The 16568-nt window shown below is 42.9% G+C and overlaps 1 protein-coding gene across 2 annotated transcripts in view; it reads left to right on the forward strand.

Moving 5' to 3' along the window:
* The window catches only part of LOC140205816 (very long chain fatty acid elongase 1-like), a 99144-nt gene that overhangs the window by 66744 nt on the left and 15832 nt on the right, over positions 1–16568 (forward strand). For both annotated transcript variants that reach the window (XM_072273535.1, XM_072273536.1), the window contains 2 exons: positions 4889–5079; positions 6694–6774. In XM_072273535.1, the coding sequence (XP_072129636.1) occupies positions 4889–5079; positions 6694–6774 (272 nt within the window). The remainder of the gene's footprint in view (positions 1–4888; positions 5080–6693; positions 6775–16568) is intronic.

Below are 16568 nucleotides of genomic sequence, written 5' to 3' on the forward strand. Positions count from 1 at the left end.
ACCTTCACACATTGTGCTTCATCTGCTGTTTTTTGCTCATTTTCTCAACGTGCCTGAGTCCTCTACAGGCTGTGCTTGTCATTTGCTTTCCCACGGAGATTAGGATTACCAGAATATCTGCATTTGTTGCATTTTGCTTCCTCATTTTGTTTAGTCAAGTAAGTTGGGTTTTCCACTAGTGACAGACTACTATTAACTTGGAAAAATGCCATTTATTGATCTTCAATGTTGTCTAGACTTCACCTCATTGCTATGTTGTCTGCACGCCTTTCAGCCCTTTAAAGAGCAGTGGTATTTTATCAAGGGTCTCTTGTACTGTACTTTCACTTATTTAGCCCCCCTACTCTATTATTATTATTATTATTATTATTATTCATTGAAGGGAAAAACCTTGATAATAAAGCAGACGGGAGGGGAATAAATAAAGATCTGCCCTGTTCGATGTTCTAATACCTCAACATCTCAAACACTGGCCAACAGTCAATTAAGCCCAAGGCATTTAGGTTTTATTCTCCATAACATCTCAGGTATTTTGGAGAGGAAATAGTAATTATCTTAACGTCAACAGTCTTTAGGATGTCATTACATTTATTAAGTCTTCCATGGTGAAGATGTAAGCAGAAGTGCCCCAATATTCCATTTTAATCTGTCCAAATATCTTTTCTTTTCGTGATCATCTTGTTGGTACTCCCTTCTCTGCATTGTTACTGTAGCAGTTACAGCCCTCCTATATTTGTTGTTTACTAACTCCCACAGTCTACCTTCTGCTACTTCATCTTTTCATTAACATTTCCCACTTACCGTAAATCTTCCAATTCTCTGGCTTGCTATTTTCACTCCTTTTATAACCATTTTCTGTTCATCTGATTATATACTTAATCTAATGTTATCCTTAATCACCACCCTCATCCAGGTCAAGTCGAGACACACTTTATTGTCATTTCGACCATAACTGCTGGTACAGTACACAGTAAAAACGAGACAACATTTTTCAGGACCATGGTGCTACATGAACAATACAAAAACTACACTGAACTATGTAAAAACAACACAAAACTACACTAGACTACAGCCCTACCCAGGTCTGCATAAAGTGCACAGAATAGTGCAGGCATTACAATAAATAATAAACAAGACGTTATGCACAGTAGAGGGCAGTAGGTTGGTATCAGTCCAGGCTCTGGGTATTGAGGAGACTGATGGCTTGGGGGAAGAAACTGTTACATAGTCTGGTCGTGAGAGCCCGAATACTTCGGTGCCTTTTGCCAGATGGCAGGAGGGAGAAGAGTTTGTATGAGGGGTGCGTGGGGTCCTTCATAATGTTGTTTGCTTTACGGATGCAGCGTATGGTGTAAATGTCTATAATGGTGGGAAGAGAGACCCCGATGATCTTCTCAGCTGACCTCACTATCCGCTGCAGGGTCTTGCGATCCGAGATGGTGCAATTTCCGAACCAGGCAGTGATGCAGCTGCTCAGGATGCTCTCAATACAACCTCTGTAGAATGTGGTGAGAATGGGGGGGTGGGAGATGGACTTTTCTCAGCCTTCGCAGAAAGTAGAGACGCTGCTGGCCTTTTTTTGCTATGGAGCTGGTGTTGAGGGACCAAGTGAGATTCTCCTCCAGGTGAACACCAAGAAATTATGTGCTCTTAACGATCTCTATGGAGGAGTCGTCAATGTTCAGTGGAGAGTGGTCACTCCATGTCCTCCTGAAGTCAACAACCATCTCTTTTGTTCTGTTCACATTCAGAGACAGGTTGTTGGCTTTGCACCAGTCCGTTAGTCACTGCACCTCCTCTCTGTATGCTGACTCATCGTTCTTGCCGATGAGACCCACCATGGTTGTGTCATCGGCAAACTTGATGATGTGGTTCGAGCTCTGTGTTGCAGCACAGTCGTGGGTCAGCAGAGTGAACAGCAGTGGACTGAGCACACAGGCCTGGGGGGCCCCCGTGCTCAGTGTGATGGTGTTGGAGATGCTGCTTCCATTATGGACTAACTGAGGTCTCCCGTCAGGAAGTCTAGGATCCAGTTGCAGAGGGAGGTGTTCAGGCCCAGTAGGCTCAGCTTTCCAATCAGTTTCTGAGGAATGATTGTGTCAAATGCTGAACTGAAGTCTATGAACAGCATTCGAACGTACGTGTCTCTTTTTGTCCAGGTGGGTTAGGGCCAGGTGGAGGGTGATGGCAATGGCATCGTCTGTTGAACGGTCGGGACGGTACGTGATCTGCAGGGGGGCCAGTAAGGGAGGCAGCAGGGTCTTGATGTGCCTCATGACGGGCCTCTCGAAACACTTCATGATGTTGGATGTGAGTGCAACGGGACAGTAGTCGTTGAGGGAGGACACTGAAGACTTCATCAGCACGGGGACAATGGTGGTAGCCTTGAAGCACGTAGGAACGACAGCGCTGCTTGGAGATGTTGAAGATGTCAGTGAGAATGCACATCCTCTAAGCACTCTGCCAGAAATATTGTCTGGTCCAGCAGCCTTCTGTGGGTTGACTCTGCACAGGGTTCTCCTCACATCGGCCATGGTAAGACATAGCACCTGGTCATTTGGAGGAGGGATGGTCTTTCTTGCCGCCACGTCATTTTCCGGATCAAAACAAGTGTAGAAGTTGTTCAACACATCTGGGAGGGAGGCATCACCCGCACAGGCAGGTGCTGTTGTCTTGTAGTTGGTGATGTCCTGAATGCCCTTCCACGTGCGCCGTGTATCGTCGCTGTCCTGGAAGTGGCTGTGGATTTGCTGGGCGTGTGCACGCTTTGCCTCTGTGATGGCCCCGGACAGTTTGGCACTCGCTGTTGTTAGGGCTGCCTTGTCGCCTGCTCTGAAGGCGGAATCACGGGTCCTCAGCACGGGTCCTCATCCATGGCTTCTGGTTAGTGCGTGTAGTGATGGTCTTGGCCACAGTGATGTCATCGATGCACTTGCTGAAGTAGCTAGTCACTGATGCCGTGCACTCCTCTGAGTTGGTAGAGTCGCCATCGGTTGCAGCCTCCCTGAACATGTGCCAGTCAGTGTGCTCAAAGCAGTCTTGAAGAGCAGAGATGGCTCCTGCTGGCCAGGTTTTCACCTGCTTCTGAGCTGGTCTGGAGCGCCTGACGAGTGGTCTGTATGCTGGGATTATGCTAATCCCAGAGATGTGGTCTGAGTAACAGAGGTGGGGGCGGGGCTCCACCCAGTACGCGTCAGGAATGTTTGTGTAAACAAGATCCAACGTGCTCTCCCCTCTTGTTGCAAAGTCCAGATACTGATGGAATCTGGGGAGCACTGACTTAAGTTTCGCGTGGTTAAAATCTCCGGCGACAATAAACAGTCCATTAGGGTGTGCATTCTGCAGTTCGCTAATAGCCCCATACAGTTCACAGAGCACCTCCTTAGTATTAACGCTGGGGGGAATGTACACACCGACTATAAGGACAGTGGTAAATTCCCGTGGCAAATAAAATGGTCTGCATCTAACAGTCACAAACTCCACTAGCGATGAGCAGTATCTGGAAACCAGCACAGAGTTCTTGCACCATTCCGTATTGATGTAAACACAGAAGCCACCACCGCGAGTCTTACTGGAAAGAGCTGCATCTCTCTCCGATTACATTAAAAAAATCTCTATTTATAAAACCAGCAAATAGAAGTCCTGCTGAGTCCTGTGTGATCTGAATAAAAGCAGGTTTTGCAATCCATTTCTCTTGTGGTGTATATTACAATTGACATTTAATAAGACTCACACACCTCATATAGTATGAGGGGATATGACAACTATGAAGTCATCAGTTCTATTACTGAGCAATTGATAAAATGCACTCCAGAGATTTTTTGAGCAGAAAATTTGTAGCTTTGGCAAAGTTCCTAATGTATTAGAGTAATAGTCATGAGGGTGGCCAGGTTTTAAGGTTCCCCTCTTACCCCTTTGTCTCACCTGCCTATCATCTCACTCTGATGCCTCTTTTCATTCCCTTTCTCATATGGCCCACTCTCTATCAGATTACTCCTTCAACCCGTTACATTTTCCACCTATCGCCTCCCAGCTTCTTACTTCCAGCCCCCCCATCTCCTATCCACCTACCTCCCCCCTCACTTGCCAGCTTGTAGTATTTCCTCTCTCCCCCCCCCCCACCCCCCCCACTTTATCCTGGCTCTTTCTACCTTCCTTTCCAGTCCATAAAACATAGGACCAGAAATGGGCCATCCAGCCCATCTTACAGTCCTGATGAAAGGTCTCAGTGTAAAATATCGGCTCTTTATTCCTTTTCATAGATGCTGCTAGCTGAGTTCTTCCAGCATGTTGTGTGTGTTGTTCTGGATTTCCAGCATCTGCAGAATCTTGTGCTCAGATTTGGCTATTGGTGTTTCGCATTGGACAGAAGTGTTTCTGTAGTGAGATCGGGAAAAATGGTTTCTGAATTATGAGGTCAAGTTTGACTCTGATTACCTCTTCAGATAATAAAATCACTGCTTGCATATGAAATATGTCTAAATTACCAGGAAACATAGTGACTGTCCCAGTGTGAATGCTCGCCTTGATAATGATGAGAAAGTTGGCAACTGAAGTAGATAATGCTGAAAATACTCAGCCAGTCTGGCAGCATCTGTGTAGAAGGAAACTGCTGATGTTTCATTTCAATACCCTTTCATCAGAAAGTTGACTCAGTGTTAGTTTTCATAGTTACTGCCAAACCAAAGCATTTCCAACATTTTTGACAATTTAAAAAAAATATTTCTAGCATCAAGCATTCTAGTTGATGCTTCCTGAAAGGAAACTCAGAACCTCCTTTTTTATGCTGTTTCTGCTGGAACTGGTTGTCAAAATTTGGTTGTAGAAAGTTAATGAGTTCTATGATTACTCAGCATCTTTTTTTTCTCTCCTCACTCTTTCTCTGCAGACCCAAGGATTGAAGAGTATCCCTTCATGGTGTCTCCAGTCCCTATGACCGCTGTCCTGTTGTTCTATGTATATTTTGTACTGTCTTTGGGGCCCAAGCTCATGGCTGGCAGGATGCCCTTCGATCTCAAGAAGGTTATGGTTTGCTATAACTTTGCACTGGTGTTTTTCTCGATATTCATAGTCTATGAGGTAAGACTACTTATGTTCTCTTTTAGCTTTGGAGAGTTCTGCTTATCAGGTTTATATTATCAAAGATCTCAGCAAAGTTATTGACCTGCATTTGTGCAGAGCAGTGGTTCGCCACCTGGGGTTCACGGACCCCTTTCTTAATGATATTGGTCCATGGCATTAAAAAGGTTGGGAGCCCTGAAGTAGGGATTCCACATTCTCCTTGTGACTTGTGTCTCTTTCATATCCCAAAAACGGTTGTGCTAGTTAATTTACGATTGTAGATTGCTCCTAGTGTAGATATCTGATGAGTGAGCAAGAGGAGGAAATTTGCAAGAAGTTGTAGGGAAGTAAGTATTGCTGTTTAACTCAATGGCTTGTTATGTTGTCAGAGAATGAGAAATATTGGCATTCTATTGATTTCGAAGAAACAGAATAATTTGGACAAATCACCATTTTTAAGCTTTCCAGTAAAATTTTGTGAGAATGACTCATGCAATTAGTCTTAACTTAGGTAGGCTTCTATACTGGTGAGTTTTGTGAATACAAACCCATTGCAAGGAGTGGAATATGCAAGGTAGTTTTGATCAGGTGTTGGTGTGCATACCTCTCGTCACATACATTCATTAAGTACGTGATTGTTGTCATTTTTCGGAAAGCAATTCTGGTTGCATACACCTCAGTGTGAGGATTTTTAGCCGCTCCAAGTTATTGGGTTTAAAAAAAGGTTTCATATTCAAACAACAGGAATTCTGCAGATGCTAGAAATTGCAAAAGTTTCATATTGGCTGAGCATTAAATATTGATGTTGTCAGACTGCAATTAATCTTCTAATTTACATTGGGAAGTCAGAATGTTTTGTCTCCTCCTGCCCCAGTAAATGCATTACCAACTGGAAGGCAGACATTGGAAGGTTGAAAGTGCAGGTACCCTTGTTTATTATTGTAGTATGTATTGAAGTACAGTGAAAAACTGTTTTCCATGACATCCAGAAAGATCATGCTGTCACGTCAGTACATTGAGGTAGTACAGTGGAAAACAATTGCAGAATGAAGCATTAAGTTCTAGCAAAAGAACAGCGATGGCAGAAAATATGCAAGGCCATAATAATGTAGATTGAGATCAAGAGGCCGTTCTTGTAGTAGGGGATTTTTGAGGGATGCTAGACTGTTAGAGCAGTACAGGTACTGGAATATTGGGCATTTGTCTGAACTTTATTCCATTTAGGTAAATGAAAAAGGCTGAGAGTCAAAAACTGTGTGATTGTCACTTGTGATTTGTAAAAGTTTTTAATAAAATGAATAAAGGGAAAATGTAATTATATTTTGAATGACAGTTATTATAATCTCACAGACTGCTTCAAGACTTTCTGTGTGTCAAGGGAATTAATTGGTTCTTGCATCTTCTCAGATATTCATGCCATATGACTTTGAAATTAAAATATCCCTGAGCTCTTTACCTGTGGAAAGAGCAGCAGTTCAGTTATGAAGTGTGACATGTTTGTTTTTCTCTGGTTGACTGTTCTGGTGTTTCCATTTGGATTAACCCAGTTGTCAACTACAATGCGTCTGTTTTGTTTTGAGGTTTGGAATGTTAATTCTGTTAGTTTAAAAACAATGTATATTCTATCCACAGTTCTTGATGTCTGGCTGGGCAACTGGGTATACATTCCGATGTGATCTAATAGATTACTCCAATAGCCCGAAAGCTCTTCGGGTAAGTGCAGCACCTTTGTCATTTTCTAATGTTCAAGCTTCTATAATGGTGATTGTTCTCCTGTCTGAAAGAACTACACTCAGTGGCCACTTTGTTTGATACCTCCTGTACCAAATAAAGTAGTCCCTGAGTGTATGTTCATGGTCTTCTGCTATAGCACATCCACTTCAAGGTGTGTGCATTCAGAGGTGCTCTTTTGTGCACTGCTGTTGTAACGTGTGGTTATTTGAGTTATGGTTGCCGCTTTGTCAACTTGAACCAATCTGGCCATTTTCCTCTGGCCTTTCTCATTAACAAGGTGTTTTCATTGACAGAACTGCCACTCACTGGAATTATTATTTTTTTTTGTTTTCCACACCATTCTCTGTAACCTCGACTCGTGCATGAAAATCCCAGGAAATCTACAGTTTTTGAGATACTCAAACCACCCCACCAACAACCATTCCATAGTCAAAGTCATTTAGATAATATTTCATCCAGATTCTGGTGTTTGGTCTGAACAACAACTAAAACTCTTGACCATGCCTACATGATTGGCTGATTAGGTAGTTGCATTGATGAGCAGGTGTACATTTGTACACATTACATTTGTACCTAATAATGTGTCTACAGAGTGTATCGTGTTGCCTTGGTTCCATTGGTCCCACTCTGTTTCATGATGTGTTTTAATGTTTGTTCTTTCCAAGGCTGATTATATACTTCACTATCTAGTAATGGGCTGGGTTGGTATCTAGAAATAGTTGTTACTGTTTGTTTAGTTAATTAATTTGCTTTACCACTTTCGAGAACACTTGTATTGCACTAATATGTAGGTCATTCTAACTTTTCTAACTTGGAGATTCCACTATGACAACATTCTGCAGTATTCTTGGCCCCTTCACCCTGGTGTGACCAGCAAGTAATCAGATTTGTCATTTGCTCATAGTGGTATTATAGTACAAGACTGCTCAGTTGCTTGGTCGTCATTAGAACCACTACACTCGCAGTCATTGGCTGACAATACCCCTCAAAAGTCTAGTGAAAGACAAGGGTAAGAAAGCATGCGGAAATGTCTGCATGCTCCTTTTCCTGGGTCCAAACCATCCTGAGTTCGAAATGCATTGTGATTCCTTCATTGTCACTAGTCTACATCCTGGAACTCCCTTCCAGACAGAACTGGAATAACATGTTGCAATAATCAAGAGGACAGATTATCACCACCGTCAAGTTAAACCAAAGAATAGTTGACTTGGTGGTGAGCTGTATTGAAGAAAAGGCTTTACAGATTAAAACACGAGGAATTCTGCAGATGTTGGAAATTCAAGCAACAGACGTCAAAGTTGCTGGTGAGCGCAGCAGGCCAGGCAGCATCTCTAGGAAGAGGTACAGTTGACGTTTCGGGCCGAGACCCTTCTTTCAGGACGAAGGGTCTCGTGCCGAAACGTCGACTGTACCTCTTCCTAGAGATGCTGCCTGGCCTGCTGCGTTCACCAGCAACTTTGATGTGTGTTGCTTTACAGATTTGTTGTTCCAAGAGAGTTTCTTCGCCCTAGATGCTTTTCATGTATCTAACATAGAAACATAGAAAACTTGTAGCACAATACAGACCCTTTGACCCACAAAACTGTGCCGACCATGTCCTTACCTTAGAAATTACCTGTGGTTATCCATAGCCCTCTATTTTTTTGAGCTTCATGTACCTGTCCAGGAGTCTCTTAAAAGACCCTATCGTATCTGCCTCCACCACCATTGCCGGCAGCCCATTCCACGCACACACCACTCTCTGCGTTTTAAAAAAAAACAACTTACCCCTGACATCTCCTCTATACCTACTCCAAGCACCCTAAAACTGTGCCCTCTTGTGCTAGCCATTTCAGCCCTGACTATCCACATTATCAATGCCTCTCATCATCTTATACACCTCTATCAGGTCACCTCTCATCCTCCGTCACTCCAAGGGAAAAAGGCTGAGTTACATGAACATCTACATGAACTGGAGCTAGTGGCTGGGATACCAACTATTTCCCCCCTTGCTCCACAATTGAGCATTAATGTCTTCTATGTAGTTCGCATTCTAAATGAGGTCATGAAACCATTAACGCATGACAGGTGGGCGTTTGATTCATTACGTCCATCCTGGCTTTTTGTAGTCTGTCTAGTCAGTCTCATTCTTTGTCTCCCTTTCTGTAATGTTGCAATTTTTCCTTTTATACATTTTCCATTCCCTTTTCCCTTTTTTAAAAAAACTCGATTCACTCTTCACATACAAAATCCCAGCTTGTCGCTATCTGCACATTTTTTCTGAAAAAACTTTTTTCTTAGCACCTTCCCCGTATTGTGTCTTTTGCTTTAAGTTTGCCGCCCCATTACCTCAGTCCTCTACTAAAGAAAGCAGCTTCTATTTACACAATCTAATCTTATCTTGATCCTTTACACCTCCCATCAAATCTTCAACTGGCAGGGTCTACTTACTAATTAATATGATCCCATACAAAGTATATTTTATCTTATCCAATGTCCTTACGAAGCAGAGATGACCTTATCTGATACTTCTAGAAAATTTCCATAAGATTAATATGTTTCTTTATATGTACGTGCCAGGCTGCTGCACATAGCTAATGAGAAGCCACAGTTGGAAAGCAATGGTATTATTATTTTTTATTATTTAATAGCCCTTAACTCTGAGTGGAGTCATCGGGACACCGTCATGTCAGCGTTTTTTCAGCAGGCTTTCTCATTTTTACAAGGCCGAGTTGCTAGCTCAACGCTCAACCCAACACGGATGGAAAGCGTGCAAGGGAGACGGCTGGATTGGAACTCGGGAGCCAGCGCTGATGTCACTACACCACCAGCCGGCTAGGTGTAATGACAGGAATCAAACCTTCCTGTCTATTGATTGGATGTGGGAACTATTGCTCAGTTGATCTAAGGGCTGATCCTTGCATTAGTGATTTAACAGCGAAGGAGGGCTCATAGGCTAGTTTGTTGCTAAATTGCTGTGCCTGAATTCTGGGCGAACTCTAGTTCATTCACCTAATGAAGGTTGAACGTCACAATGCAGGTGACTGATTTTTCTGATTCCAGTCACACATACTAAGCATACTGATAGCAGCTTTATCACTGGAATGCTGGTAAGAAGGTCACTGATCTCTAAGCAGTAAGGCAGAGTCAGACCAATTTCTCTCTCCTATGGGTCCCACAAACGTCATACCTTGAAATAATGGTATTGCTCTAACAATATTTGAAAGCACAATCAATTGAAACCTATTCTTGTAAGATAGTGTAAATTGAACCATTATTAAATGTTGAGGGGAAGCAGTGCCCTTCTGTGACATGCACCTTGCTTATAAACTAGTGTTGTTCAAACAGTGGTCAATTCAAGTGAATTCTAGCGGCTCCAAATGTTTCCTTGGCTGGACTGTGATTTGGCAGGTCTTGAGGTCATTCAAACTACAGAAATGCAATCTCTTCCCTGTTCTACTCACTGTACCTAGAGCATGAAGCTAAATAATTGGATGTTCTGACCTACCTGCTGTTAACAGCCTGTATTCAAAAAATAATACAGCTTGTCTTAATTTCTAATTTCTGAATGACTCTGACACTTACAGAGTCATAGGATCAGATAGCATGGAAACAGCCAGCCCCTCTGTGCCAAACAGAATGGCCATCTAAGCTCATCTCATTTGCCCATATCCCTCTAACCCTTTCCTATCCGTGTGCCTGAGTGCCTTTTTAAATGCTGTACCTGTCTCAATCACTTTCTCTGGCAGCTCATTCCATTATCCCGTCCGCCATCTGGATGACAAACGCAAGAGATTCTGCAGATGCTGGAAATCCAGAGCAGCAACGCACAAAAGGCCAAGATCCTTCTCAGTTTGTAACGTTGTCTGTTTTTTTTTTATTTCCATTGATGCTGCCTGACCCTCCAGCATTTTGTGTGTGTTGCTCCGGATAAATAAAAATGCCCATTAGGTTCCTTTTAAATCTCTCCTCTCACCCTAAACCTATGTCACCTAGTTCTTGATTGCCCAACCGTGGGAAAAGACTGTGAGCATCCACTTAAATGGGCGAGGCTGTCTGATAGGATGCAAGTCTGAAAATAACTACTGGATGTGCTAGCTGACAGCTGAATCTGGCCTTTATACTCTGTTTTCTTTTTACATTGTTACTTTGGGTGACTTTGTCCCACTGCCCACCTCCTTGTCCTCCTCTCTTTAACAATACTTTCTTGTGTGGTGGATGTGGAAAAGATATATGTTGCCAGGTTTCTTGCCATTTTATTCTTACCAGCTGAAAAAATGCTGGTGATAAAATGCTATCAGCTGGCGTGATGAGGTGACAATAAGAGGAAGAAACCGGAGCTCCATGAGGCAGTGCCCTTTAGGGGAATGGAGATGAAGAAGATCAGTAGCTTTAAATTCCTTAGTATTAACATCAGCAGACTGTCCCGGGACCTGCACATGAGTGCCTTCACAAAGAAGGCACAACAGTGTCTCTACTTTCTTAAAAGTTTGTGTGGATTTGACATGTCACAATAACTTTGACAGATTTCTAAAGATGTCCTGTGGAGATTACCTTAACTGCTTGCATCACAGCCTTGTATGGAAATACCAATGTCCAAGAATGGAAAAGACCATAGACAGTGGCGGATACGGCCTCATCCATCTCGGACACAATTTGAGCGCATTTAAGTGGCGTGCTGCCACAAGAAAGCAGCATCCGTTATCAAAAACCCTTACTATTCAGGCAATGCCCTCTTTGCTCTACTGCCATTGGGCAGCACGTACAGAAGCCTTGGGTCCCACACCACCAGGTCAGGGAACAGTTATTGCCCAACAACCATCAGGCTCCAGAGCCAGTGTGGATACCTTTAATCACCACTACTCTGAACTGATTCTGTGACCTACAGGCGCACTATCAAGGACACTTTGTTTTCCTATATACCTTACTTGCTTCTCAGTCTTTGTGTTTAGTTTTTATGAAATTCTATTATGTTCAATTATTTCCTATAAATGCCTGCAAGAAATGCATCAATTAGTATATAGTATCATACAGTATGTGCTTTGACAATAAATTTACTTAGAACTTGTACAATTTTTTATTTTGCTTCTGTGACTTCTCAATACTGAGTGCTATTTTTGATGTGAGTTTCTGGTAACTGCTTGTGTAATCACTTAGCCATAAATTTTGTTTGTTATGACTCATTTGCCATCTTTTAATTTGAATCCTTATCTTGTCTTTCCTGTCCATCTGTCTGAGCTTCCAGCATCCAGGGACTTGCTCTTTGCTCCAATGTAGGCTACCGCAGTAAATGCTTTCTTTTCGTTTTGTGCATGATCTCCACTATCTCTTGAGCTTTCTGCGGTCGTTTGTTTATAATTTTCCCGCCTTTTGTCAGGGAGTTGAAATTTCTTCCCTCTTCTTTGTACGGACGCTGTGCTCTGTTGTCATTGGAGACGTGCCCTGCTTCCTTCCCGTGCTGACTGTTGAGGCTGGGATAAGATGGTTGCCATGAGTGGCTGTCCACCCTCATCTGACCACGGAAGTTCGCTGCTCTTTGGCTCCAGCTTTACTTCAAAGCATTGTCTTAGTTAACTATATTTGCATCCTCTGTTCCCTGCCAAGCCCAGTTAATTTGTTTCACTCCACATTTCATTGTTGGCTTTTCACCAAACATGTTCAACGTCTAATTAATTTAGTCCTATCTTTTGTTCAGTTGATAGCTGAGGTTTGATGCAGCAATTGATTCCCTTTTCTTCTCCCTCTCACTGATTTTGCAATTAGTAGCTTCTAATTTTAAGGCCCTTTCTTCTCGATTGTATTTGTACCCCTAAATTTATTGTATTTGTACCTCCATATTCATAAAATTGTCAGCCTATGAAGAAAAACAGCCTAACTACAACCAAAACATTATATGAACCTTTTGTATCTTCAATTATTTATTTTCCGTGTCTCCCTTGGGCCTTCCTTTAGCTAATTCTAATTCCCAAGCCATATGGAGGTACTTAACTCCCTTATCCTGCCTCTCCTGTTTGCTCTTGGGCACATTAGTGATGGAGAAATCAACACTACTTTGCTAATTCACTAATTTGCGCGATTCCCCCTAACCCCCGGCTTGTTGTGTGTTGATGGGTAAGGTCTTGCTGGTTGAGAGCTACTTGCACAGGGTGTTGGTCAGTTCTCCGATTTTAATATTAAGATACAGTGTTTACATAATAGGCTTCTATTCCGGGTGTGTCTGCTGAAGGAGCTGAACCGACTCTCAGCAGTTGCTCCTGCACATGACTTGTTTAAGACTCTGGGGACCACTGCAGAATAGAACAATGAGGCTGCCCTGCTTGTGATGCCGGGAAAAGCCCTAAGGATGCTGAAATGTGTAGAATATCTAGGCCTAAAAGAAAGATTGTAGAGAGTTGCCTTTAAATAGCAGGTGTACATTGAATGGAATGAAGAAAAAGAAGCTAGAAAAGCATTTTGGATATCTAGATGGTAAATAAGGCCAGAGACCATAGGCTGAATGACAAAATTGAAAACAATACCAGGGACTGATCAATGCCTGGTGTGAAATGTGCTTTGCTGTTGAGACTGGGACCACATTTATTTAGGAACCGTGGAGTGCCATTGTTTGATGCTGAGTTCGGGTTAGCCCTCTGTGTGGGGGCTAGGGGTAGACGGGAGTGGGGGGAGAGTTGTACTGGGGTCAAGGTGACTTCACCCCTGAGATGCTTCGTATCGCTCAGTTATTACTTTTAGTTACATTTGTTTGGCACTTACAGCTTCTTGTCCAAAGGCATACCGGTTGGTAGGTTAATCAGTCGTTGTAAATTGTCCCGTGATTAATTTGGGGGTTGCTGCGTGGCATGGCCGGAAGGCCCTATCCTGCACAGTATCTCAATAAATGAAAAGTTTCTGTATGAATTTTTTTCATTATCAGATGAACGACAGGAAGTTGTGGTACGTAAAGGAGTGGCAGTGCAAATTGAAATCATAGAGGGGGCTTAATTCAACTGAGATTAATTGTCCGAGCTCACTCAAGCCACTATTTGTACCTTCAATCCAGATGATTATATTTACCCATTCACTAATTTGTCATCATCTTGTTTATTGGTGTTTTTTTTTTTGCTGGATGCACATATCTGCAAATCTGAATATCAGAGAATAAATATCTCCCTTTCTGTGATGGCATGTGGACAGAAGCAGCATGTTTTGATGCCTTAGATCAGGGATTCCCAATCCTTTTTTTAATGCCTTCGACCAATGGACCCCTTTAAGCAAGGGGTCTGTGGACCTCAGGTTGGGAGCCCCTGCTTTAGATGAAATATGAATTTTGTAATTATGTCATTAGGTGCACCAAGATTCTCAGGTCTGGTTCTCATTTGTCATTGAATAATGCTATATTGTAACCCCTGGAGAAAGTCTTTCTAACTGTTCTGTCCTTAATACATTTATTGTGTGTGTGTATTGTACTTTTACATGCTATTGACATTCTTAACAATTTTTAAAAATTTTCCAGATCTCCAGCTGGGCTGTTGGTTCAGATGGTCATGCTGGTCCTATTTTGTTGAGTGGACAGCAGATCCACCTACAGCAGTCCCGATGTTCGTACTTTAAGCAGATTATCTTCTTTGGTCACCGCTATGGACCCGCAGTCAGCCAATGATCGGTCCCTTGGGCCATAATGTCCTGACACGGGACACACCGTGTGTGTTGTGTTTCTCGGATGTTATCTGGGCGGGAAGACTTCGGCTGTTAGCTCAGATGTGAAAAGTTTTATTCTTCATATATTTATGGAGTCTAGTTTATTAGTAACCTTTTCCTTCCTGTATTATAAAATGCCTTTATAAAAGCATGTTCCAAAGGTTCCCTCGAGCTTCTTAATTACATATTTATATCCCTATCCAGGAGGTTAAGTCCACACATTCAAATGTATTTTAATTTTATTGAGATACAGCGTGGAATAGGCCTTTCGAGCTGTGCTGCCCATTTACCCCCGATTTTATCCTCGCCCAATCATGGGGCAATTTACAATGATGAACCTACACAAGGTTAGGTCTTTGGACTGTGTGGTGGTTGGGGGGGACTGGAACTGGAGCACCCAGAGGAAACATACATGGAGCAAACATATAAACTCCTTTCAGGCAGCGACGGGAATTGAACCCAAGTCACTGGTACTGTAAACCATTGTGCTAACCACTACGTTACTATACAGCCCATGTAAGCGTTTAGTATTATAGCTTGAGTGCTTGGACAGTGGCAAAATTGTGATCTACTCATCCAAGGTGGCCTGAAGTCTGTGTAAGCACTAAGGCAACAGTGCCACCTACAGAAATGAAACCTGGAAATGTTCTACACATGGTGCCAGAGAGAGGTAATTCAGATTTCAAAATGAAACTTTTCATTAGAACTAGATTCCCTTCTAAGGAATTGGGGTTTGTGTTGAGAGTTTGGAAGGGAAGAGAATAAAAAGGGAGAATGTCTGGAATTGGGCAAGTTTGTATCTTAATCACCACTGCCATTTTAGACAGCATGAGACAAAGGAGCAGAAGTTGGCCATTCGGCCCATCGAGTCTGCTCCGCCATTCTATCATGAGCTGATCCATTCTCCCATTTAGTCCCACTCCCCCACCTTCGCACCATAACCTTTGATGCCCTGGCTACTCAGATACCTATCAATCTCTGCCTTAAATACACCCAATGACTTGGCCTCCACTGCCGCCCGTGGCAACAAATTCCACGGATTCACCACCCTTTGGCTGAAAAAATTTCTTCGCATCTCTGTTCTGAATGGGTGTCCTTCAATCCTTGAGTCATGCCTTCTCGTACTAGACTCCCCCATCATGGGAAACAACTTTGCCACATCCACTCTGTCCATGCCTTTCAACATTCGAAATGTTTCTATGCGGTCCCCCTCATTCTTCTAAACTCCAAGGAGTACAGTCCAAGAGCGGACAAACGTTCCTCATGTTAACCCTCTCATTCCCGGAATCATTCTAGTGAATCTTCTCTGTACCCTCTCCAAAGTCAGCACATCCTTTCTTAAATAAGGAGACCAAAACTGCACACAGTACTCCAAGTGAGGTCTTACCAGTGCCTTATAGAGCCTCAACATCACATCCCTGCTCCTATACTCTATTCGTCTAGAAATGAATTCGCCTTCTTCACCACCAACTCAACCTGGAGGTTAACCTTAAGGATATCCTGCACGAGGACTCCCAAGTCCGGTTGCATCTCAGAACTTTGAATTCTCTCCCTATTTAAATAATAGTCTGCCCATTTATTTCTTCTGCCAAAGTGCATAACCATACACTTTCCATCATTGTATTTCATTTGCTACTTCTTTGCCCATTCTTCCAATCTATCCAAGTCTCTCTGCAGACTCTCCGTTTCCTCAGCACCACCTATCATTGTATCATCAGCAAATTTAGCCACAAAGCCATCTATTCCATAATCCAAATCGTTGATGTACATTGTAAAAAGAAGCGGCCCCAACACGGACCCCTGTGGAACACCACTGGTAACTGGCAGCCAACCAGAATAGGATCCCTTTATTCCCACTCTCTGTTTCCTGCCAATCAGCCAACACTCTATCCATGTATGTAACTTTCCCGAAATTCCGTGGGCTCTTATTTTGTTTAGCAGCCTTATGTGCGGCACTTTGTCAAAGGCTTTCTGAAAATAAGGCATCTGGTATGGAAGCTGCTGCTTCACATTGGTGATGTTGTAGTTTGTGTTTGAGCAGAGGGCCCCTACGTCAAAAGTGGTGATGGCTTGCATCTGTGAAATCTGCCTGTCATGTTCCTGGGCTGCAGGAACAG

This window comes from Mobula birostris, chromosome 12 (genome assembly GCF_030028105.1).
Source record: "Mobula birostris isolate sMobBir1 chromosome 12, sMobBir1.hap1, whole genome shotgun sequence".
NCBI lineage: Eukaryota > Metazoa > Chordata > Chondrichthyes > Myliobatiformes > Myliobatidae > Mobula > Mobula birostris.